The 26,598-nt window shown below is 39.3% G+C and overlaps 1 protein-coding gene across 6 annotated transcripts in view; it reads left to right on the top strand.

Moving 5' to 3' along the window:
• YLPM1 (YLP motif containing 1) overlaps positions 1 to 26,598 on the top strand; it is a 75,707-nt gene that overhangs the window by 33,632 nt on the left and 15,477 nt on the right. For 4 of the 6 annotated variants that reach the window (XR_008659406.2, XM_055288745.2, XM_063644071.1 and 1 more), the window contains exons 5-16: positions 3,070 to 5,187; positions 8,059 to 8,179; positions 14,927 to 15,344; positions 15,457 to 15,549; positions 15,773 to 15,968; positions 17,160 to 17,278; positions 18,162 to 18,316; positions 22,061 to 22,123; positions 22,429 to 22,548; positions 22,789 to 22,965; positions 23,052 to 23,135; positions 24,088 to 24,171. Coding sequence is in view for 5 of the 6 variants with exons in the window: in XM_055288745.2 (XP_055144720.1) it covers positions 3,070 to 5,187; positions 8,059 to 8,179; positions 14,927 to 15,344; positions 15,457 to 15,549; positions 15,773 to 15,968; positions 17,160 to 17,278; positions 18,162 to 18,316; positions 22,061 to 22,123; positions 22,429 to 22,548; positions 22,789 to 22,965; positions 23,052 to 23,135; positions 24,088 to 24,171 (3,748 nt within the window). In the remaining variant the exon portion in view is untranslated. The remainder of the gene's footprint in view (positions 1 to 3,069; positions 5,188 to 8,058; positions 8,180 to 14,926; positions 15,345 to 15,456; positions 15,550 to 15,772; positions 15,969 to 17,159; positions 17,279 to 18,161; positions 18,317 to 22,060; positions 22,124 to 22,428; positions 22,549 to 22,788; positions 22,966 to 23,051; positions 23,136 to 24,087; positions 24,172 to 26,598) is intronic. The other 2 variants (XM_055288747.2, XM_063644072.1) reach the window with 1 other exon arrangement.

Here is a 26,598-nt window from a genome sequence, read left to right as displayed (position 1 = left end):
CAACCAAAAACATTCTCTTTCCCCAGAAGAGCACACAAAGTCTTTTTTTTTTTTTTTTTTTTTTTGTCTTTAGGATACTATTAGTTCATCCTTCTCCATCTGATTCACACTCCCTCTTTCATGTTCTGTAACTTAAATACTGAAATATAAAGTTAAGTCTTATTAACACGTTAGATAATAAGGAAGAAAACAAATGAACCAAAAAATATTTGGTTAATACACACACACACACACACACACACACACAGAGACACACATATATATTTAAACACATATATATCAAATTAAGGAAGAAATATTTGTGACTATTGTAGTCCATATTTCTGCAGTGGTCATGTGGTCATAGCTGGTGTATATGTTCTTCCACTACTCATTCCATATTCCCTTTGCTCAAAGTAAGTACCTCAGCCAGTCCTGATTCCTTGCCTGTTGGGGTGACCCAGGCTTTCATTCTTGAAAGATATGGGCTATTAGCAGTTCTTTCTGAATTACTTCTGCTATTTGCAGTTCTACAAAACCCTTTGCAATTTTCCCGTGGACTTGAATCTCAGGACATGGGAAATACTAAGAGATGTCCTAGAGGATCTCTTGCATTTCGGACACACTCCACTTCACCTGTATTGTGCAGTAGTAACCCAAATTCCCCTTGAAAGTTAGGATCAATCATCCCCAGTGAATACAGTAACCCTCTCCATTGCCTCTTGATTTGGAACTTCACTTGTTGGGGTCTCAACTTCAGGTTAGTGGAATCATTTTTTGTGTCCCCTAGTGGATGTGTTCGTCTCTTTGAAACTAGACTTGTAGAACAACAAAGCCTAAAGTCACAGGGATAGGAAATAAATATTTTGCCAACACTGAATTTATTAGTCTTCGTTGATTTCCCAAAGAAATGAAAGAAAAAGCCTCCTAGCACTCTTTAAAAGTCATGAAAGGCATCACTGTCTACTACTCAGTCACCTAAGCCAGAAACCTTGGAATCATCTTAAATTCTTCCCTTACCACTATCATTTTATTTCTACTGGTGACAAAATCCTATCAATTCTACCTTATTTTACATCTCTCACTTTTATCCCCTCCTCTACATTCTCAATCAGTCACTGCCTTAGACTAGGCATCACCTTCACTTATCCAAATTGTAGAGATAATCTTTAAACTTTTTGTCTCTGTCCACTATTTTTCTGCTAAAGCAATCTTTTAAAAATCAGACTATATGTAGTGGCTCTAAGTGCTTATAAGGTAAACCAAACTCCTTAACCAGCTGAATTAATTTATCTGTTATAATCGAGATCCAAGTCAGATGGCTTTAACAAGTTAGAAGTTTATTCTCTCTTGGGACTTAGATGATGGCTCAGGAATCCAGTTCCTTCTGATTGACCTAGTCGTGGATATTTCACCACCATGTCAGAACCAGCATGAAAAAGGAAATGGAGAAGAGGAGGATGTGTCCTTTCCTTTAAGGGGACAACCCAGAAGATGTGCAAATCATTTTCACTCTCAGCTCCTTGGCCAGAACTTGGCTTCCAGTTCTAGCTGCAAGAGATATTGGGAAAGAGAGTCTTGTCTGGGGGGCCTTGTGTCTAGCTAAAAACAGGAGGCCTGTTATTGTGGATAAGTGGGGAATGAGTTATTGGAAGACCACCAGTAGTCTCTGCCACATGAGGCATACACAATCTTCTGGAGAGTGATCCTCACTTCCTTCTTTACCTTATTTTTTAGTGTGCTGCTTTTCCACACTTCCCTCTTTATCAGCTCTCTTGACTCTGTTTCCCCTTTGCATTAGCCGTGCTAAACTATTTGCACTTCCAAACATGCTCTGCTGATACACATTGCTCTGCTTTTCCTCATCTTGCTTCCTTAGCTTGAGGTGCCCTTGCCACATACTTTCCTCATCTCCAACTCACTCTGTCAGCTTGATTTCGGAGAATTTGTCTTTTAAGACTCAACATAAGCCTCTCCAGTTCTGTTGTCCTTATTGTGTACTCATAGACTTGAGACATTACACCTCTTGGTACTTATTTACACTTAGATTATCTTTATATTTGGTTGTAAACTCTTTGAGGACACAAATGACATTTTATTCTTGTATCTCTTGGATGTAATGTATGCCTGACAGACAGGGGATGTGTACTTTCTTTTTACTGGATGAGCAAGTGGGTTTATAGCAAAAATAACTGTGCAGACTTTTTAAAATGTCAGAACCTACTCTTAAGATAGGGCTGCTGTTTCTTTTTTTTTTTTTTTTTTAACTTTTGTCAATCAAAATGTTAGTGCTAGCTCTAACAATATTTATAATCATCCTGTATTTTGTTGTTAGTCTTTTCATATTTAGTTTTTAGTTACAATTTAATTCCAGAAGTGCTCAGAGTTAGTTATGGAATTTGTTAATTTTTTTTCTCTTTAAAATGAGCGGCCTTTTCTGTCTCCTAAGGCACAGTATTTATAATTTGCTTTTTTTTTTTTTTTTTTTTTGAGATGGAGTCTCGCTCTTGTCACCCAGTCTAGAGTGCAATAGCGTGATCTCAGCTCACTGCAACCTCTGCCTCCCAGGTTCAAGTGATTCTCCTGCCTCAGCCTCCCAAGTAGCTGGGATTTACAGGCACCTGCCACCACACCTGGCTAAATTTTTGTATTTTTTTTTTTTTTTTTTTTTTTTTTTTTTTTAGTAGAGATGGGGTTTCACCACGTTGGCCAGGCTCGTCTTGGACTCCTGATCTCAGGTGATCTGCCCATCTCTGCCTCCCAAAGTGCTGGGATTACAAGTGTGAGGCACTGCGCCCGGCCTGTAATTGCTTTTTAACCGTTCAGTATATCAGTGACTTGCGGCAGGAGATGTGTTGAAGTAAATTAGATAATACTGACATGATTTTCAAAGCCTGTCCTAAGACCTTCTGAGCACTGCTACCTTAACATACTGGTTCTAAGATATTGGTGACTCAGGATTTATTTAATGACTGAAAAGAGTCATTGTTGTAAACAAATTCTAAGGCAAGAGTGCCTTAAATATTCTTACATGGAGAATTTTTTTTTCTGCTTTACTGTCTTGAGTAATATCTTTTGTTTTACTTGTAGATTTGATGGTCCTCGAAGATTTGAGGATTTAGGGTCAAGGTGTGAAGGACCGAGACCCAAAGGGCCTCGTTTTGAAGGAAATCGCCCCGATGGGCCAAGACCCAGATATGAAGGTCACCCAGCAGAGGGCACTAAAAGCAAATGGGGAATGATTCCCCGGGGGCCAGCATCTCAATTTTATATTACCCCCAGTACATCCCTAAGTCCTCGACAGAGTGGACCACAGTGGAAAGGCCCCAAACCAGCTTTTGGACAGCAGCATCAGCAGCAACCTAAGTCACAAGCAGAACCTCTTTCAGGAAACAAAGAACCATTAGCAGACACCAGTAGTAACCAGCAGAAGAATTTTAAAATGCAATCAGCTGCATTTTCCATTGCTGCAGATGTAAAGGATGTCAAGGCGGCTCAGTCAAATGAGAATCTAAGCGACTCTCAACAAGAGCCACCTAAAAGCGAAGTCTCGGAAGGGCCCGTAGAGCCTTCTAATTGGGACCAGAATGCTCAAAGTATGGAGACTCAAATCGACAAAGCCCAAGCTGTTACTCAGCCTCTACCCCTTGCGAATAAGCCTGTACCTGCTCAATCTACTTTTCCTTCAAAAACAGGGGGGATGGAGGGAGGAACAGCAGTAGCAACATCATCATTAACAGCAGATAATGATTTTAAACCTATGGGTATTGGTCTACCCCATTCAGAAAACAACCAAGATAAAGGCCTGCCTCGGCCAGATACTAGAGATAATAGATTAGAAGGCAATAGAGGCAGCAGCTCATCTTACAGAGGTCCTGGGCAAAGCAGAATGGAAGACACACGGGATAAAGGTCTAGTAAACAGAGGTCGTGGCCAGGCAATCAGTCGAGGCCCAGGATTGGTCAAGCAAGAAGACTTTCGGGATAAGATGATGGGTAGAAGAGAAGACAGTCGAGAGAAGATGAACAGAGGAGAAGGTAGCCGGGACAGAGGGTTGGTGAGGCCTGGAAGCAGTCGGGAGAAAGTGCCAGGTGGTCTGCAAGGGAGCCAGGACAGGGGTGGAGCTGGCAGCCGAGAAAGGGGACCACCTCGGAGGGCTGGCAGTCAGGAGAGAGGACCTCTTCGGAGGGCTGGGAGTAGAGAAAGGGTACCACCCCGAAGAGCTGGGAGCAGGGAGAGAGGACCACCTCGAGGGCCTGGCAGTCGAGAAAGGGGACTGGGAAGATCAGATTTTGGTCGTGATAGAGGTCCATTCAGACCAGAACCAGGAGATGGTGGGGAAAAAATGTATCCATATCACCGAGATGAGCCTCCTAGGGCTCCATGGAACCATGGAGAAGAGCGGGGGCATGAAGAGTTTCCATTAGATGGTAGAAATGCTCCAATGGAACGAGAAAGACTCGATGACTGGGATAGAGAGAGATACTGGAGAGAATGTGAACGTGACTATCAAGATGATACACTAGAGCTCTATAACAGGGAGGACAGGTTCTCAGCACCACCATCTCGGTCTCATGATGGAGATAGGCGAGGCCCTTGGTGGGATGATTGGGAGAGAGACCAGGATATGGATGAGGACTACAATAGGGAAATGGACAGGGACATGGACAGGGATGTGGATCGGATTGGAAGACCTATGGATATGTATGATAGAAATTTGGATAATGAGTGGGACAGAGATTATGGGAGACCACTGGATGAACAAGAATCACAGTTTCGTGAACGGGATATTCCATCTCTTCCACCTTTACCGCCCCTCCCACCTCTTCCACCTTTGGATAGATATCGGGATGATAGATGGAGAGAAGAAAGAAATCGAGACCATGGGTATGATCGAGATTTCCGTGATAGGGGTGAGTTGAGGATTCGAGAGTATCCAGAAAGAGGAGATACATGGCGGGAAAAGCGAGATTATGTTCCTGACAGAATGGACTGGGAAAGAGAACGGTTGTCAGACAGATGGTACCCATCTGATGTGGATAGACATTCCCCCATGGCGGAACATATGCCCTCCTCACATCATTCCTCAGAAATGATGGGGTCCGATGCAAGCTTAGACTCTGACCAAGGCCTTGGAGGGGTAATGGTTCTCAGTCAGAGGCAGCATGAAATCATTTTGAAAGCTGCACAAGAACTGAAAATGCTTCGGTAAGTTGACTCCTTCAGATCCTTTCTTTTAATAAAAACCACATTCAGACTGCTTTTTAAAGTGATATGATATATTTGAATGGAATCATTTTACTTCAAGTTCTTATCACATACTTTTAATTTATATTTCTGGTCATTCAGTGTTGTTTTAGGGCTAGAATGGGTATTTAGGACTGTGTTAATGATAAACTTATGCCCTAAGATGTGAAAATTGATTGCTGTCTTGGCCTTTGTAGATGTGTTGCTGGCATGCCATGCCTGTGCATGTTTCAAGTGTCAAACTTCAACTTTTCAGTGCTCTGGATTTCACAGGGTTCATGTGTAACCTTCATTTTTTTCCAGTAAGCAGTTTGTTCTTTGGTATTAGATCTGATAGACTTTATATTCACTACTCATTGATAAAACTTTGGAAAGTGCTGTATTTTTCTTTGTGGAAGCTGAGAATGGTTTGCTTAGGAGCATCCTCAGATTTGTCTAACTATTGATACTTTCTTTTGGGGATGTTTTATCTTTCATTATAACTAAAAGCAGATATTTCTCCTTGAGGATGTTATTGTTTCTACATAACCAAATGTTTTCTTTGTGAAATGGAAAATAGGATTTCTTGACTTACAATCAACTATGTATAGGTATCTACATAATTTTCCTCTTTTCTTGTAGTAACAATAATAACGAAAGCTAACATTTATTGCATGCTTACTCTGGGCCAGGAACTGTACTAAGTGTGTTGTATATAATAAACTCATTTAATCCTTAAGCCAGCTGTATCTTGGGATAGGAATTTAGAAGTCAGTGACAGATTGAAAGCTTTTTTAAAGGAATTTTTTTGAGAAAGTCAATTAATGATTAGGTTTTGATAGATTCCAATGTATTTCTTCCATTTTTCAATTCTGGTTTACATTTGTGGATCTTAACAATAAATTATAACTTAAACTTTAGAACTAGGAAAGACAAATATGGTGAAGAAAAGGTAATGATGAAAGACCAGATATGGCAGGTTTGTGTGGTCTATAGCTAAGAGGTTTATTTTTTCCAGATTACTCATGAAGAAAATGTGGAAAGCATGCTATAGAATATTTAGCTACTACACTATTCACTTTTAAGTTATAGACACCTTTAATTTTAATTTAACACCTACCATGTAACTGGGCACTTGCTAATAATTGAGTGTATATTATGTCAGTCTTTCTATCTCAAAGGCCTGCAAAGATAAGGTACTTCTATCCCCACTTCACAAATGACACTAAAGTTCAAAGAGGTTAAGTTCACTTGGCTAGTAAGTGGCAAACCCGGCCTTTGAACTCAATCTGTCTAAAACTCTAAAATCTGTGTTATTTATGGAGAATACCAAGCTGATTGGTGTTGTTAAGCTGCCAAGGTTTCTTTCCTTTTCCTTTTGAAATTTCTTTTTAATTCATTATTGCTTTGCATGGCAATGCTGGATAAAAGGTGCTGCTGCTGCTGCTTCATTCTTTTTTAAAGCTTTCTAGGCAACATGAACATAATTAAACAATATATAGGGAGTGATGGATAATGTCGTAGCCGAATACAGGTCGTTTATGTTGTGTCAGTGTAAAGTCGTAAGGAGTATCATAAGGGATGTGATGATGGGATTTACCTGAGCAGTAAATAATCTTACACAGTTGACCCTTACTTTGTGGTCCCTCATTTGTGGACCCTCATTTGGGTCACTTTAATATAAGGAGAAAATTGTAAAAGGTCTTAAGAAGTTGTAGTGGATTTTACCCATGTTTAAGGTAGGCATTGTGAAAAAAAGTAAAAGGAATTTCATCAGAAATTTAAAGAAAAAACCGAAGGATTACATAATTATCTTCAGGAATATGAAATGTTGTTTTTAAAGGTATAGACTGACAATTGTTCTCACCATCTACAGCAGGGGCCATAAATTAAAATGTCCCCAAGAATCAGATAACAAAAATGAGTGAAAGTAGGCCAAGTATAACTCTGCAGAGTATGGTGAAGATTGTGACAGGTTGTTTCATCTAACGTGGGCAGCCTCTACTGCACTCAGCTGATTGTTGGCATGTGGGAATATAGGCCTGGTGTTACCATAACTCTTTAAGATTTGAATTTATATATGAAATATTTTGCTTTGTAAATATTCAATTTTAATTTTAATTCAAATTTTAAAAACTGATATAAAAGCCACATTTTAAAAACCTTTTTAGGCCGTATTTGGCCCATGGGCCACCATTTTGCAACCTCTGGTCTAAAGAGTTGAAAAAAATAGGCTGGGCATGGTGGCTCACACCTGTAATCCTAGCACTTTGGGAAGCTGAGGCAGGCGGATCATGAGGTCAGGAGTTCGAGACCAGCCTGGCCAATATAGTGAAACCCCGTCTCTACTAAAAAAATACAAAAAATTAGCCGGGCGTGGTGGTGTGTGCCTGTAGTCCCAGCTACTCGGGAGGCTGAGGCAGGAGAATCACTTGAACCCAGGAGGCAGAGGTTGTAGTGAGCTGAGATTGCACCATTGCACTCCAGCCCAGGCGACAGAGCGAGACTCCATCTCAAAAAAAAAAAAAAAAAAATAGCAAGAGAGCTTTTGCTTGGATTAAAGAAAAACATAACAAGTAGATGAGATAGTAGAAAACTACTGAGGCGGGTTGTAGAATCTATTCTTGAATATCTTCAATAATTTATAATTATTTATATGTCTTAAATGACTGATGAGTTAGCTACATAAAAGCAAAAGAGGGTAATCCCAGAGCTGCCCAGTGTATGGCCACTGCAGAGAATTTTAGGACACGGTTTTTTTAGGTCTCTTCTTTTTAATTAAATATTAGTTGTAGTCACTTAGGAATGAAATAAGCATGCTTTATGTACTATGTCAATTTTATTTATTTGCAGGGAACAGAAAGAACAGCTTCAAAAGATGAAAGACTTCGGGTCTGAGCCACAGATGGCTGACCATCTACCACCTCAGGAATCAAGATTGCAGAATACATCTTCAAGACCTGGAATGTATCCGGTATGGGAGAATGTGTGCTCAGAAAATGAAATGGTTTCTACTTTGTATGCTTCTATGTTGTTTGATTTTTTAAAAAATTGAATAAATAACAAATTTCCTCTATAAAATGTAAATTTTGGAGACTTAAAAGTTTATGGTAATTGAACTTTGAACACCTTAAAAGCATGTTCAAAAGTGTGGCAGAGATGCTTCGTTTCCCCAGATTTTGATAAGTACACCAAGTACACCTGAACTACATAGCGTCTGTTCACAGAATGGTAGAATTTTTCTAATAATTTTTTATGTTAAAATAGTCCTGTTGGCTGGGCATAGTGGCTCACGCCTGTAATTCTAGCACTTTGGGAGGCTAAGGCGAGAGGATTGCTTGAGCCCAGGAGTTTGACACCAGCCTTCGCAAGATGGTGAGACCCCCATCTCTACCAAAAAAAAGTCCTGTTTTCCATCTAGGCAGGGCTAGATGTGGGCCTCGTGATGCTTCCTACCTCTTCAGGCTACTAGTCCTTCAGATGGGGAAATGTCATACCCCAGCACATACTTCAGAACTGTTCAGGCAGTATGAAAAGGGGTGTTTATGTTAAAGACTTGAGTAATTAAGTTCTTTTTTTTCCAAGAGCATGCCAGGACTTCTTTTATTTTTGTTATTTTACCTTTAAGCCAGTAATGGGCTTTTCAAATGTTTTAAATGTTATCTTGCAAGTAGTTTTATGACAGCATAATGAAGAAAACAGCTCTACTGAACCTCTACTGAACCATTTCATCAAATTAACACTTTTCATTTCTCAGTGTTCCCTTCCATCCTGGCCTAATACTTAACAGTAAGACATAGTTGTTGACCTCAGTGACCACCATGGTGTTGTTGACTCCCCAGATGGGATCTCCTGACCTTTGTATGCATCTACCTGTCTGCAGGGTTTCTGTCTGTGGATGTGACTCTTGTCAAATGCAGCATGTTCAAAATGGGGCTCATTATCATACCCCATTAAATTGTCTTTTTTCCTCACCATCACCTAGTCACCCTAACTTGAAACCTGAAACTCAGCCCTCCATCTTGCCCCTGTCCTACCCTGCTGCTGATTGATTTTACCTCCTTTGAATCATCAAATTCTCAAGTATACTTACACCCATTTTAAGCCTATAGTTCGAGTTTTGACAGATGTATACCAAAAGATAAAAAAATTCTCGGCCAGGCACGGTGGCTCACACCTGTAATCCCAGCACTTTGGGAGGCCAAGGCGGGCGGATCACTTGAGGTCGGGAGTTTGAGACCAGCCTGACCAACGTGGAGAAACCCCGTCTCTACTAAAAGTACAAAATTAGCCGGGCATGGTGGCGCATACCTGTAATTCCAGCTACTCAGTAGGCCGAGACAGGAGAATCACTTGAACCCGGGAGGTGGAGGTTGCAGTGAGCCGACGTCGCGCCATTGCACTCCAGCCTGGGCAACGAACGAAACCATCCCAAAAAACAAAACAAAACAGAACAAATTCTCATCACCCTCAAAAGTTCTCTCATGCCCTTTTGTAGTTGGGACTACCCCTATGCTCCACTGCAGGCAGCGTTGATGTGATTTGTGGCCAGATGGACATTTTAAAACAAATCTCACCATGTGGCTACCTGGCTTTAAAACTCTTCAGTGTTCTCCCATGCCTTCAGGATGAAATTTAGAATCTCTTGCATGACTTTTTTGTTCTTCCTGAGCTGGCCTGACCTCTGCTGACCATTGCTTGCTACTCCACTCTCTGATGCTTCATTTTCCCTCCGCATAGAGCTACTTGACAATTTTATAAATGTGCTAGATTCTTTTCCTTCTTCATTCCTTTGTGTACGCATGTTGTTCTCTAAGCCTAGAGTCTTTTCTTTGCCTTCCCGTCCCCTCCTGCAACTGGCTAATGTTTGTTTATCTTTTAGAACTCAGCTCTACTATTTTCTCTTCTACCTATGTAGGGCAATTACCCTCATACATACCCTATAACATCTTGTACTAGTCTCTGTCATCTTTATCATGTTGCATTTTGATTGTCTGCTTTCTTGTCTGTCTGTCTTTCTAAATTTAGTCCATAAGATAAGAACTGTATCTTTCATCTTTGTGTGTCTTAGTAAATAGTAGAAGCGCCAGATTGTACATCCACATTTCTGCTTTATTTGCTTAACAAATCATAATCATCTTTCCATATTGTTATATGCTATATTATTTTTTGATTTATAATAATTTATTGAATTAATTCAATTTCTGTTGGAATTTTTTTCTAATCTTTGACTGTTATTCTTAATATTACCCTAATGAATGTCTTTGTATTGGGTTCTTATTTTAGGTAACTCCTTTTCTTTTTTTCTTTTTCTTGTTTTTTTTTTTGAAACAGAGTCTCACTCTGTTGCCCAGGCTGGAGTGCAGTGGCATGATTTCAGCTCACTGAAACCTCCACCTCCTGGGTTTAAGTGATTCTTCTGCCTCAGCCTCCCAAGTAGCTGGGATTACAGGTGCCTGGCACCACACCTGGCTGAGTTTTTTTGTATTTTTAGTAGAGACAGGGTTTTACCAATTGGCCAGGCTGGTCTTGAACTCCTGACCTCAGGTGATCCACCTGCCTCAGCCTCCGAAAGTGCTGGGATTACAGGCATGAGCCACCGCACCCGGCCAATAACTTCTTAGGAGTAAGTTTTGTTTTGTCTCTCTTTTTTTTTTTTTTTTTTTTTTCGCTCTGTTGCCTGGGAGGCTGGAATACAGTGGTACAATCATAGCTCACTGGAGCCTCAAACTCCTGGGCTCAAGTGATGCTCCCACCTCAGCCTCCTGAGTAACCGGGACTACAGGCACACACCCTACGCCTGGCTAATTAAAAAAAAAATTGTTAGTAGGGACAGGGTCTCGCATTGTTGCCCAGGCTGGTCTCGAACTCCTGGGCTTAAGCGATCCTCATGCCTTGTCCTCCCAGAGTGCTGGGATTACAGGTATGAGCCCCTGCACCCAGCCAACAGTGATTTTAAAGTCCTAAAGTGGGATACTTCAGTCAAAGAATAAGCATACCTTTTTTTTTTTTGAAACGGAGTGTAATCTCTTACCCAGGCTGGAGTGCAGTGGCGCAATCTCAGCTCACTGTAATATCCATCTCCCAGGTTCAAGTGATTCTCCTGCCTCATCCTCCTGAGTAGCTGGGATTACAGGTGCCTGCCACCATGCCTGGCTAATTTTTTTGTATTTTTAATACAGACAGGGTTTCACCATGTTGGCCAGGCTGGTTTTGAACTCCTGACCTCAGGTGATCCACCTGCCTCAGCCTCCCAAAGTGCTGGTATTACAGGCATGAGCCACCACACCTGGCCCAGAATAAGCATATTTTTTAAATGATTCCTGTCACATAGCCAAACAGCTTTCTATAATAGTTGTATAGTGGCCGGGCGCGGTGGCTCATGCCTGCAATGCCAGCACTTTGGGAGGCCGAGGCAGGTGGATCACAAGAGGTCAGGAGTTCCAGACCAGCCTGGCCAACATGGTGAAACACCATCTTTACTAAAAATATAAAAATTAGCCGGGCTTGGTGGCATGTGCCTGTAATCCTAGTTATGGGTGAGGCTGAGGCAGGAGAATCGCTTGAACCTGGGAGGCAGAGGTTGCAGTGAGCCAAGATTGCACCACTGCACTCCAGCCTGGGTGACAGATCAAGACTCTGTCTCAGGTTCATCACCTGAGGTCAGGAGTTCAAGACCAGCTTGGCCAACTTGATGAAACCTCGTCTCTACTAAAAATACAAAAATCAGCCAAGCATGGTGGTGCGCACCTGTAATCCCAGCTATTAGGGAGACTGAGGCAGGAGAATTGCTTGAGCCTGAGAGGCGGAGGTTGCAGATAGTGCCACTGCACTCCAGCCTGGGTAACAAGAGTGAGACTCTGTCTCAAAAAAATATATAAATAAATAAATGAAAAAAATAGTTGTATAACATCTATACTGTAGCCTCGTAAGCATTAGCTACTTAATATTTTTGGTATATTTAATACTTTTAATATAGCATTTTTGATTACTAGTGAACATGAATATTTTCCCATATGTGTTAATTATACTTTCCTCTTACAGAAATTCTGTTTGTGTCCTTCACCCATTTATCCTTCTGAGTCAGGTTTTTTTTTTATTAACTCATTATCCTTAATATAATATAGATATTAACCCTTTCTTATATAAACAATAATTTTAAAAAATTAACTCATTATCCTTAATATAATATAGATATTAACCCTTTCTTGTATAAACAATTTTAAAAAGTGTATCTTTTACTTTCACTATATAGAATGAAGAAAACACTTTTTAAAAAATTTATAAGTATACTTCTATGAGATCTTAAGATATTTAAAACTTGTCTTGATAGATCTACCCAGACTGAATAGCTTCATCCTATATTGGCATTTTCTTAACAAAGTTTACCATGCCATACTTTAAAAGTTTACCTTTAGGTAATAGCCATTTGTCTTTAATTGTAGCCAGTATTTACCTCCAGTCAAATAATGTTCCTTCCATATTAGTCAACTCCATTTTATAATTCAGAAAGTTTATTTTTAAAGTACTGCCTATATATGGACAAATATATAAATAATGTATATTCTGGGCTCTCCGGGATCTAAAATAGCTGTCAATAAAGAAAAAACATCCTAGAATAACAGAGAAGTAAAAAACCGAAACAAAACAAAAAAAAAAACAACAAAAAAAACCAGCCAGACACAGTGAACTAAGAAATGAGAAATAAGTGTTTGAATCATACTTACGAAGATTAAAATAGAGACTAGGCATGGTGGCTCACACCTGTAATCTCAGCACTTTGGGAGGCTGAGGCGAGAAGATTACTTGAGGCCTGGAGTTCAAGACCAGCCTGGGCAACATAGCAAGACCCTGTCTTTACCAAAGAAAGAATAAAAATAAAATGTATGTGGCAACTGGGTTTCAGTATTGAGTAGATAGGACCTATCTGCTAAGAAGTCCTACCATCTCCGTCATAGACATTTCTGATGGCACCTGGTGTTGCTTTGGGAAAACAAATGGAAGGAGGGCACACAACAGTGGCACTCCTTAGATGACTAGATGTTCATTTGGTTTATTTTGTTGTTTCATAGTACTCATGTTCTCTGTTGGTCTCAGCTTTACCACAGACGACTATTGTCAACCAGATAACTGAAAGGAACAGAAGTGTAGAGGCTATCTAGGATTTCTCTCACTGAAAATTTATTGTTTTTGTGGAGGAGATAGGTCTCTAGAGTAGGAAGATAGTTCTTATTTATTTATTCATTTCTCTCCTTCCTGCACACTGAGAGTAGGAAGATAGTTCTTAACCAAGGGGTATCAATCAGAATTATTCATGGAGGGTTTTTTTTTTTAATTTTTAATTACTGGTGGGACCCCACCTACAGAAGTTCAGCAGATTTGGTATTGGCCTGGGACATTTGAATCTTACGTGGCTACCACCCTAATTGGGAGTATGGAAATTTTAAAACATTTTCATTACTCCTGTAAGATCACCGCACCAGTTTACAGTTAGTTAATCCTCATTCCTACCCTAGTCCCAGCACTTTCTGTCTATATAGATTTGCCTTTCTGGGCGTTTCGTATAAATGAATTATATAATATGTAGTCTTTTGTGTCTATCTTCTTTTCAAAGTTTATCCATGTTGTAGCATGACTCAGTACTTCATTTCTTTTTACTGCTTTTTAAATTTCTTTTTATTTATAACCTGTTACATGAATATACCACATTTTGTTTAACCATTCACCAGTTGATGGACATTAGGGTTGTTGAATAGTACGGCTATGAATATTTGTGTGCAAGTCTTTGGATGGACATATGTTTTTATTTTTCTTGGATAGATACCTAGAAATGAAATTGCTGAGCCATATGATAAATTTATGTTTGGCCGGGTGCGGTGGCTCATGCCTGTAATCCCAGCATTTTGGGAGGCTGAGGCAGGTGGATCGCCTGAGGTCAGGAGTTCGAGACCAGCCTGACCAACATAGTGAAACCCCATCTCTACTAAAAATACAAAAAATCAGCTGGGCATGGTGGCAGGTGCCCGTAATCCCAGTTACTCAGAAGGCTGAGGCAGGAGAATCGCTTGAACCTGGGAGGCAGAGGTTGCAGTGAGCTGAGATGGCGCCATTGCACTCCAGCCTGGGCAACAAGAGTGAAACTCCGTCTCAAAAAAAAAAAAAAAAAATTGTTTTACCATTTGAGAGAAATTGGCAAACTATTTTCTATAGTGGCACCATTTATTCCCACTAACAATCTAAAAGGGTTTTTCTTTCCTATACCCTTGCCATCATTTGTTTTTGTCTGTCTTATTAATTATAACCTTCCAGTGCATATGAAAATGGTATCTCATTGGGATTTTAATTTGCGTTTCCCTAATGACTAATGATGGTGAGCATCTTTTCATGTGCTTATTGGGCATTTATATATTTTCTTTGGAGAAATATCTATTCTCATCATTTGGCCATAGTTTTTTTTTTTTTATGATTTGTCTTACCGAGTTTAAGTGTTTTGTATATTCTGAATTCAAGTTCTTTATCAAATACAAGATTTGCCTATGTTTTCTCCCTTTCTGTGGCTTGTCCTCATTTTTTTTGATGGTATGTTTTGAAGCACGAAATTTTGAATGAGTCCAAGGTGTTAACTTTTTTCTTATAAGTTGAGAACCAGATTTTAATTTCCACTGATCTATAAAAACATAGTGGTATACTTGTCTGCTAAGCTGTTTATTCTGTTCTCTAGCCTCCAGGGTCCTATAGACCTCCCCCTCCTATGGGCAAACCACCAGGTTCAATTGTAAGACCCTCTGCTCCACCAGCAAGATCATCTGTTCCTGTGACCAGGCCACCTGTCCCAATACCACCACCTCCACCTCCTCCACCTCTACCTCCTCCTCCTCCAGTGATAAAGCCACAAACTTCAGCTGTAGAACAGGAACGATGGGATGAAGATTCTTTCTATGGGCTCTGGGATACAAATGATGAACAAGGACTGAATTCAGAATTTAAGTCAGAAACTGCAGCAATTCCATCTGCTCCAGTATTACCACCCCCACCTGTTCACTCTTCCATTCCCCCTCCTGGCCCAGTGCCTATGGGTATGCCACCAATGTCCAAGCCACCACCGGTACAACAGACTGTTGATTATGGCCATGGCCGAGGTGAGTAATGATAGTGAACTTGTATTTGGGATTCTGCAGGAATTGTTATCTTCAGCTTTAGCTTTCTCTAGCTTCACTCTTACAGTACTTTATCTCTGATTTTGTTTACCAGATATATCCACTAATAAAGTTGAACAGATACCTTATGGAGAAAGAATAACTCTACGCCCAGATCCACTACCTGAAAGATCAACTTTCGAGACAGGTAGGATTCCCAGAGAGGTCAATATTTTTAAACATTTTAGGGCCTAATTGTCATATGATTTTCCTTTTGGTGAGATTATCTGAGCCTCCATTTAATACAGCTAAAAGATTCTTAAGTTGAATTTAGGGCAAAAATTTATGCCAGCCCTGAAGTTAGATTTATACTTTTCTGCTTTTATTTCTATAAAAGAGATATAGTTATTTTGTACTAATTGTTTTTGTAGAGCACGCAGGCCAGCGTGATCGTTATGATAGAGAAAGAGATCGTGAGCCTTATTTTGATCGTCAAAGTAATGTCATAGCAGATCATCGAGATTTTAAAAGGGATCGTGAGACACATAGAGATCGAGACCGGGATCGTGGTGTTATTGACTATGACCGGGATCGATTTGACAGAGAACGCCGACCCCGAGATGATAGGTATGCTATGAAACAGCCTTTGCTAGGTGTATACTTAACAGTAAAAGTTTAAGAGAAATTTAATAAGTAACATATTCTTCTCATGCATGTGTATATGTAATTTGGAGGGGGAAGAACAATTCTGGGCCAGTTTTCAGGAAAGTAGGTCCTTGACTTGGTAGCTTGAATTCCAGAGAATTAAATGGGAGATGGAGATAGCCAGAAAGGAATGGAAATGGTATTGTCAATAAAGGTGCGGTCATACTCAGTAGGCAAGCAATTTATTTTTGCAATTCATGAGCTTTTTATTTATTATTATTATTATTATTATTTTTATTATACCTAAGGGCATTCTGGCAGCCAACCAAGGAAAAGGGAAAGGGGGGCAAGCCCATGAACTATTTATTTATTTATTCATTACTATTTTGTATGGAGACGGGATCTCTCTCAGTCTGTCACCCAGGCTGGAATGCAGTGGTGCAGTCTCAGCTCACTGCAGCCTCCACCTCCTGGGCTCAAGTGATCCTCCCACCTCAGTCTCCTGAGTAGCTGGGGCCACAGGCATGTGCCACCATGCCTGGCTAATTTTTTTTTTTTTTTGATGAAGATGTGGTTTCACCATTTTGCCCAGGCTGATCTCAAACTCCTGAGCTCAAGTGATCCACCTGCCTCGGCCTTCCAAAGTGCTAGGATTATAGGCGTGAGCCATCATGCCCAGCTTTCCCATGAACTTTTTAGATATATGTATATAAAGTAAATCTGAATGAAAAAGCAAAGTCAAAATGTAAATATCGGCCAGGAGTAATGGCTCACGCCTGTAATCCTAGCACTTTGGGAGGCCAAGGCAGGTGGATCTCTTGAGCTCAGGAGTTCGAGACCAGCCTGGTCAACATGGCAAAACCCCATCTCTACAAAAAATAACAAAAGTTGTCCGGGTGTGGTTGTGTGCACCTGTAGTCCCAGCTACTCAGGAGGCTGAGATGGGAGGATTGCTTGAACACTGGAGATCAAGGCTGCAGTGAGCCGAGATCACGCCACTGCATTCTAGCCTGGTTGACAAAGTAAGACCCTCATCTCAAAAAAATAAGTAAACATTGACTGTGTGGAGTACCTGCCTATAGAGAAAATTGGGCAGTTAATGCTGTTGCATTATAAAGCAGAGAACTCCAAATATTTTTTATTTGCTGAAGCACTTCCTATTACACCTTCTAGAGTTCAGTCATATCGAGACAAAAAAGACCATTCCTCATCCAGAAGAGGGGGTTTTGATAGGCCATCCTATGACCGGAAGTCTGACCGACCAGTCTATGAAGGACCATCCATGTTTGGAGGTAGAGTGATGCCTTATTAACTACAAGGATGTTGAGAATGTAAAGCATGGGAGATGCTTTCCATTGTAGCTATGGATTTAAACTTTTAGAGTAAAACGTATTCACAGATTTCTTCTGGCGGCATTGTCCTAAAAAATAGCAGTGTAATTAATGAAATAAAACATGTTTATTTTTGAAACAAAGTAGAAACAAAATTAGTAATAGTCTCACTACCTACCATACTACAGCTATTATAATTTTGTAGCTTTCCTCTCATTCTCTTTACAGACATATTTATGAAGTTGTAATCAAATTATAATAATACAATTTCTTTATCGTGATAGTTCTGATTGATACTGCACCATACACATTTTTCATATGTAAACCTATTTTATTAATGGCTCTGTGACATTCCATTGAGTGGATAAAATATAAGACCAAGACCCTTACTGTTAGTTATTTAGGTTGCTTTTAGTTTTTCACTGCTATGATTTACACTTAAACTAGAAACTCATACCTATTTATAGGAACAGGCTCTCCTAAGATGGTATAACTCTTATTCTTAAAACCATAAAGCAGAAGTTACAGAACTTAGGACTATCCAGCAAAGCATTTATTATTATTCCATGTCCTGTTGCTTAACTTTCCTGCATTTAATACAAACAAGGATGAATTCAGTGTTTTGCAGAACATTCTATTTGCCTGAGATCATACTTAAATCTTCTCATTTTCTTGACTTCAGTAGATTTTATGTTACCTTAAATTTTCTCTAATTAAAGTTAAAAGTGGCCCCAAAATCATTTTACTTGGTTTGAATTATATTACCTTAGGATGTGTGGGGAGAGTTGAATTTCAAAATAATTACTATACAAATAGTAATTTTGTTCAACTGCTGGAATCTTAGGAGAACGAAGGACTTATCCTGAGGAGCGAATGCCTCTGCCAGCTCCTTCACTGAGCCACCAGCCACCTCCAGCTCCACGAGTCGAGAAGAAGCCTGAATCAAAGAATGTGGATGATATTTTGAAACCACCAGGCCGGGAGAGCAGACCTGAGAGAGTGAGTCCTATGAAGTTGATTCGTTTTCATGCAAACCAGAAGATAAGAGATCTTGTTAATATCCTGAAAAGAATTTCTTTATTTTTCTGCAACATAGCAATAATATCAGATTCAAGGCATTTTACTATCTCTAAATCACCATATAATCTCGTAAATGGCCTACACTGTAGAATCTTTAAGAATTTAGCACTAAAGTACAAAAAAGATGTTGAATTTTAAAACAATTCATGAGATCTCAATTAATTGCACGTTGAAGAGAGGAAAAGTGGATTTGGTTTTATGGTATGAGGAATAGAAAGGGAGAATTAGGAGACTTGATTAGCTTAGGCTTAATTTCCTAGTGACCTCCAAATGTGTGCATTCTATTAAATTTGTCTTATATTACAGAATAATTAGACTGACTCCATTTGAATTAACTGGCACTGGAGATTTCAGCCAGATATTTTCATTCCATAGATACAGAATTAATAGATTCCTGTTTTAAAGTCTTTTTGCCTACTATTAATATATAGCTACTTGACCTTTCCTGTGGTTGCTGTTTGCATGATAAATCTTTTACCATTTCCTTACTTTCATTGTTTGTATCTTTTAATGTAAAGTGTGTCTCCTCTAGTATGCCTATGATTGGATCTTTTTTTTTTTTTTGCATTCAGGTTCCCTTTATTTCTGACATTTCTTCACCATCCTTGCAAGGGTAACCCCTAATCACTCTAGAAATTCAGATTCCTATTTCTGACTCTGTAGGATACAGCGGATCGTGTTTTTTAATGCAATCTGACAATCTCTGCCTTTTTATTGGATTAATACATTCACTTTTTTAAAAAAATTATGGATTCAGGATACATGTGCAGGTTCATTACACAGTGTTTTGTGTAATGCTGGAGTTTGGGCTTCTAAAGAGCCTGTCACCCAAAAAGTGAACTTAGTACCCTGTAGTAAAGTTATTATTGATGGCTTAATTTCATTTTTGGATTGTTCATTACAAATATATGGAAATATGGTGGCCGGGCGCGGTGGCTCACGCTTGTAATCCCAGCACTTTGGGAGGCCGAGGCGGGCGGATCACGAGGTCAGGAGATCAAGACCACGGTGAAACCCCGTCTCTACTAAAAAAATACAAAAAATTAGCCGGGCGTGGTGGCGGGCGCCTGTAGTCCCAGCTACTCGGAGAGGCTGAGGCAGGAGAATGGCGTGAACCCGGGAGGCGGAGCTTGCAGTGAGCCGAGATTGCGCCACTGCACGCTAGCCTGGGCGACAGAGCGAGACTCCGTCTCAAAAAAAAAAAAAAACAAAAAACAAATATATGGAAATATGGTTTATTTTTGTTTATTCATCTTGTATGCTGCAATACCACTGAATTCATTTATTACTTTTAGTAGATTTTTAGTGGATTCTTAAGGTTTTCTATGTATAAGATCATGTCATCTGCAAATAGACTTTTACTTCTTTCTTTCTGAATTGAATGCCTTTTATTTCTTGCCTAATTGCCCTGGCTAGAACCTCCATTGCGGTGTTGAATAGACATGGCAAGAGTGGACATTCTTGTCTTGTATCTGATTTAGAGAGAAAAAAATACAATCTTTTACCATTAAGAATGATGTTGCTGGGTGCGTTGGCTCACGCCTGTAATCCCAGCACTTTGGGAGGCTGAGACGGGCGGATCATGAGGTCAGGAGATTGAGACCATCCTGGCTAACACGGTGAAACCCCGTCTCTACTAAAAATACAAAAAATTAGCCGGGTGTGGTGGCAGGCGCCTGTAGTCCCAGCTACTCGGGAGGCTAAGGCAGGAGAATGGCATGAACCCGGGAGGCGGAGCTTGCAGTGAGCCAAGATCGCGCCACTGCACTCCAGCCTGGGTGACAGAGCGAGACTCCGTCTTTAAAAAAAAAAAAAAAAAAAAAGAATGATATTAACTGTGGAATTTTTTTGTAGATGCACTTTATTAGGTTAAGAAAGTTCCCTTCTGTTCCTAGTTTGTTGAATGTTTTTATCATGAGAGGATGTTGGATTTGTTGAATGCTTTTTCTGTGTCAGTTGAGATGATAGTGTGATTTTGGTTTTTAGTCTGTTGATATGATGTGTTACATTAATTGATTTCATATGTTAACTTGCATTCCTGGGATAAATCCCACTTGGTCATGGTGTGTAATAATTTTTATATGTTGTTGGATTCAGCTTGCTAATATTTTGTTGAGGATTTTTGCATCCATATTCATAGGAGATATTGTAGTTTTCTTGTCTGTATGTGGTTTGGTGTAATGCTGGCCTCTTAAAGTAAGTTAGAAATTATTCCTTCCTATTCTATGTTTTTGAAGACTTTGGGAAGAGTTGGTATTTAAATGTTTGGTGAATTCAGTAATGAAGTCATCCAGGCTTGGGCTTTTCTTTGTGTGTAGTTTTTTAAAATTACTGTCTTAGATTCTTCACTTGTTATAGGTCTATTCAGATTGTTTATTTGTTCTTGAGTAAATTTTAGTAGTCTACATCTTTCCAGGAATTTGTCTGTTTCACCTAAATTATCTAATTTGTTGGCATACAATTGTTCATAGTATTCCTTTGTAATCTTTTTTATAAGGTTGGTAGTAATGTCGCCTCCTTCATTTCTTTTTTACTCGAGGCAGAGTCTCACTGTTGCCCAGGCTGGGGTTGCACTCCTGGGCTGAAGTGATGCTCCTCCCTCAGCCTCCTGAGGAACTGGGATTATAGGCACACGCCACTGAGCCCAGCTTTCATTTCTGATTCTGGTAATTTGAATCTTCTTTTTTTTTTATTCAGTCTAGGTAAGAGTTCATCAATTTTGTTGATCTTAGTCAGGCGTGGTGGCTCATGCCTGTCATCCCAGCACTTTGGGAGGCTGAGGTGGGAGGATCATTTGAGGCTAGGAGTTCAAGACCAGCCTGGCCAACATGTTGAAACCCCATCTCTACTAAAAACACAAAAATTAGCCAGGCATGGTGGCAGGCACCTGTAATCCCAGCTTCTTGAGAGGCTGAGGCATGAGAATCGCTCAAACCTGGGAGGCAGAGGTTTGTGATGAGCCAACATTGCACCACTGCACTCCAGCCTGGGCAACAGAGCAAGACTCCATGTCAAAAAAAAAAAAAAAAAAAGTTGGTCTTTTTAGAGAACCACTGCCACTGTTTGGTTTTATTGACTTTTTCTCTTTTGTTTTTCTGTTTTCTATTTTATTAACTTCTGCTTTAATTTTTATTGTTTCTTTCCTCTGTTTCTTTAATTTGCTCTTCTTTTTCAAGTGTCTTAAAGTGGATGGTTAAGTTATTGATTTGAGACCTATTTCTTTCCTACTATAGGCATTTATAGCTATCAGTTTCCTTTTAAGCACCGCTTTAGCTGTATCCTGTAAGCTTTGGTATATTGTGTTGTTTTCATTCATCTCAGAGTATTTTCTGGTTCCTCCTGGTTTCTGGCTCCTCTTGATTTCTGGTTCCTCTTCATTTCTTCTTTGATTCATTGGTTATTTAGGAGTATGTTGTTTAGTTTTGACATATTTGTGAGTTTCTCTAATTTTTTCTTACTATTAATTTCTAATTTCATTCCACTGTGGTCCAGTAACATACTTTGTATTATTTCTATCCTTTCAAATTTATGAAGGTTTGTTTCATGGCCTGTTGTATAGTCTATCCTGGAAAATAATAGGTCATTGTTAACTGTTATCTCATTGCAGAAAATTTTCTCTCAGTGATTTTTTTTTTTTTTTTTTTTTGGTCTATTCTGTTTCAGATTGTTGTTATAATGAGAGGATTACCTGGCAGTGGAAAGACACATGTTGCAAAACTTATTCGAGTGAGTATGGGGAAGCTGAAAAATCAGCTGCTTGTGCTGCTTGTGTTAGTAGTCACTTGCCTTCTTATTAATAGCAAGCAACATAATGCCAATAGAATTGTCTTCCATTTGATCCATTAGAATTGGCTCATGTGGTAGATGTTGTCCCATGTATATTTTTATCTACTCAGAGAAACATTTTTGCCTCTGCTTGATTTGAAACCACCAGAAGATTGTATATTATTTAGCCACAAGAGGGAACTTTGGTGTGAACATTAATTTATTCCATAAATTCGTTTTAACCTTCTTGACTGTATGATTCTTAGGATAAGGAGGTAGAATTTGGAGGACCTGCACCCAGAGTTCTAAGCCTGGATGATTACTTCATCACTGAAGTGGAAAAAGAAGAAAAAGATCCAGATTCTGGAAAGAAAGTGAAAAAGAAGGTATGGTATTCATCTCAGATCTCATTCTGATTCATTAATAGTATTTAAAGGAAAACGTGTTTGGAGAGAAATGTGGCTTTTTTGAGGGCAAGGACCTCTCTCTTTTCTGAACACAGTACTTTAGTACTTGGGTATGAAGGAAAGACTACGAAGTCATCTCTATCCAAATACTAACAAAGGAAAAGGTTTAGGATGGTTCTTTGCTTTTGCTAATTGCATATCTCTTTTGGGGGACCTTAGGTAATGGAATATGAATATGAAGCTGAGATGGAGGAGACTTACCGCACCAGCATGTTCAAAACTTTCAAAAAGACTCTGGATGATGGCTTTTTTCCCTTCATCATCCTGGATGCCATCAATGACAGAGTTAGGCATTTTGACCAGTTTTGGAGTGCAGCAAAAACCAAGGGATTTGAGGTAGAAACTTAAAGAACTTTAAAGTACTTTGTATTGTCATGTAAACGTTATATATCTTTGCCTGATTATTATTCATTCTTGCTTAGGTATATTTGGCTGAAATGAGTGCAGATAACCAGACTTGTGGCAAGAGAAATATTCATGGAAGAAAGCTTAAAGAAATAAATAAGGTGATTTTAAGAAACATAGAATAATAGAGTACTATCATGCGCTACATAATGATGTTTTGGTTAAGGAAGGACTGCATATATGGTGGTCCCATAAGATTATAATAATGTATTTTTATTGTACCTTTTCTGTGTTTAGATATGTTTAAATACACAAATACTTCATTGTATTGCAGTTGCCTACAGTATTCATACATTAACATGCTGTACAAGTTTGTAACCTAGATGTTCAGTAGGCTTTATCATCTAGGTTTGTGTAAGTATACTCTATGATGTTCACACAATGACAAAATTGCCTAATGACCCATTCCTCATAATGTATGCCCATTGCTAAGTGATGTGTGACTGTACTGTAAACCTCATATCTGTATCAGCACTCTTGTCTGGAAGCTCTTGTTTATCTCCTTTTTTTCATAATAACTCTCCTATCTGCTTTAGTAAATGTTTCTCTTCCTTTGTTTCTTTTCCTAGCTCTTCTTGAAATTAGCCTGTTATGGCCTGGCACAGTGGCTCAGGCCTGTAATCCCAGCGCTTTGGGAGGCTGAGGTGGGCGGATCGCTTGAGCCTGGGAGTTTGAGACCAACCTGGGCAATATGGCGAAACCCTGTCTCTACAAAAAAAATACAAAAATTAGCTGGGCGTGGTGTCATGTGCCTGTGGTCCCAGCTACTGGGGAGGCTGAAGTGGGAAGATCACTTGAGCCCACCATGTCAAGGCTGCAGTGAGCCATGTTGGCGCCGCTACACTCCAGCCTGGGTGACAGACTGAGATTCTGTCTCAAAAAAAAAAAAAAAAGAAATTAGCCAGTTAGACTTTATATATTAAATTAATATTTAACAAATATTTAATTAATATTTGACAATATTTTAAAACATTGTTAAATGTTTATCTTGGATGCTTACTTGGTCTTTGAGTAGTTTCTAGAGATAACTCGATCATCTGAATTTTTCAATAGATGGCTGATCACTGGGAAACTGCACCTCGTCACATGATGCGTCTAGATATTCGTTCTTTGCTGCAAGATGCTGCTATTGAAGAGGTGAGTATCCTTTGGTTCACATGCAATGCAGAGTGACATTACTTTTTCACCTTTTTACTTTGAAAAACTTAAAACCTACAGAAAAGTTACATGAATAGTATTCATACAAGAACACCTACTGGTATGCCTTTCATTGAGATCACGGTTAGTATTTTGCCACATTTTTCTCTGAATGCATGTATTCTTATTAACATTCTTGTTTATGATGTCACTATTTTTGTGCAACCATTTGAGAGTTAAGTTGCAGATCTCATAAACCTTCACCCTTAAATACATCAGTAGGTATCTTGTAAGAACAAGGACATTCTCTTTTGATTTTTGATTTGATAACAGTTATCAAATGCAGGAAATTTAGTATTGATAAAATACTATATTAAGTAATATAAATTTCCTGAATTAAATTTCTTGAATTATCTCACATATAGTTTATATTCACATTTTACCAGTTGTCCCTATAACGTGGTTTATAGAAATTTTCAAAAATCCAAGATTCAATCCTTTAATATAAAATATAGTTTCTCAGCCTTGTCATTGTCATGAAAGATAAAAAATTTATGAAGAGTATAGGCCTGTTTTGTAGAATGCCCCTCGATTTGAATTTGTCTGTTTGTTTCCACATGCTTAGGTTCAGATTAAACATTAGCAGGAATGCTACATAAGTGATACTGTGCCCTCTCAAGTGTGTCACATCAGGAGCCATATGGTGTTAATTTATCTCATTATTGGTGATTTAAGCACTGATTACTTGGTTAAGGTGGTATCCATCAAATTTTTCTACCTTTTTCTCTTTGTGATAAGTAGTCTGTAGGGAGATACTCTTAATATCTTTTCCCCAACACATTTTCATTCATTGGTAATTCTTGCCTGAATTATTTATTTGATGGAAGGAGAAATTTTCTATTTTTACCAGTTGTAGGTTTCTGTTTTGTTTGACCTCTTCCATACTCAATATTGTCATTGTGCTTTTTTTTTGAAGTGGAGTCTCACTCTTTCGCCTAGACCGTAGTGCAGTGGTGTAACCTCGGCTCACTGCAACCTCCGCCTCCGGGGTTCAGGCGATTCTCCTGCCTCAGCCTCCTGAGTAGCTGGAACTACAGACATGCGCCACCATGCCTGGTTAATTTTTGTATTTTTAGTAGAGATGGAGTTTCACCATGTTGGCCAGGCTGGTCTTGAACTCCTGGCCTCAAGTAATCTGCCCACCTCAGCCTCCCAAAGTGCTGGGATTACAGACGTGAGCCACCATGCCCAGCCATCATTGTTCTTTTATGTGTTTTTAATTCCCATGCTATTTCTCAACCCATTTCTTTCTGGCTTCTGCCACTACCATTGTCTGGCAACTCTTTCACTAATGATTTCCGTGGCAGTGGACAGTTCTTATTTCCTCTGTTGATTAATTTTGCAGCCACATGTAATATAGTTGACCATGCCCACCTTCTTAAGAAACATATTTTTCTCTTGGCTTTTGTGAATTCACATTCTTCTGGTTTTCCTTTTACTTTTTTGGCTATCTCTTTTCAGTCTCCTTCACTGGCTTCTTCTGCTACTCAGTCTTTAAAAGGGCCCCCTTAGGGCTCCATCCTAGGCTCTGTTTTTCTTTTGTACCCTCTGTATAGATCATCTGAATCTTTCTAGTAGCTTAGATTGTCACTTATGTGCCATTAATATTATAAAGTCTAGACTGAATTATATTACTATCTTAACAGTAATGTTTCTGAATGGAGGGAGTATGGGTGATTTTTATAATCTTCTTTTTACTATTATTTTCCAAATTCTCTACAAAAAAAAACATTATCTTAGTATACCTCAAACTCAACCTATCCAAAATATATAATCCAAACCTGTTTTTCATTTAGTAGTCTCTGTTTTAGTAATTAGAACTCTAACCACTTGATTGCTGAAACCAGTGCTCTGGGAGTTATCCCTGACTCTTTTGTCATTGTTGAGACAGAGTCTGACTCTGTTGCCCTGGCTGGAGTGCGGTGGCATGATCATAGCTCATTGCTGCCTCAACTCCTGGATTCAAATGATCCTCTCACCTCAGCCTCCTGAGTAGCTGAGACTACAGGCGCATGCCACCATGCCCAGCTAATTTTTTATTTTTTTTTTAGAGATGGGGCCTCACTATGTTGCCCAGGCTGGTCTTGAACTCCTAGACTCAAGTGATCCTCCTGCCCCAGCCTCCCAAAGTGCTGGGATTATAAGCGTGAGCCACTGTGCCCAGGCCTGACTCTTTACTCTGCCCTTATAACCTGTCATGTAGTCAAGAAAGTTTAGTCAGTTTTACCTTTTAATGACCTCTGTAACTCATCTGCCTATTTGCATTGCTACCACTCTCGGCCAAGCCAATATCATCCCACTTTTCACTATACTTTTTCTTATATTTTGAAATTTGAATCATTGACATGTTTTTACCTGATTGGAAAA

This window comes from Symphalangus syndactylus, chromosome 8 (assembly GCF_028878055.3).
Source record: "Symphalangus syndactylus isolate Jambi chromosome 8, NHGRI_mSymSyn1-v2.1_pri, whole genome shotgun sequence".
Taxonomy (NCBI): Eukaryota; Metazoa; Chordata; class Mammalia; order Primates; family Hylobatidae; genus Symphalangus; species Symphalangus syndactylus.
Note: the sequence above shows the minus strand (reverse complement) of the source record. Positions and strands in the feature narration are given on the sequence as shown.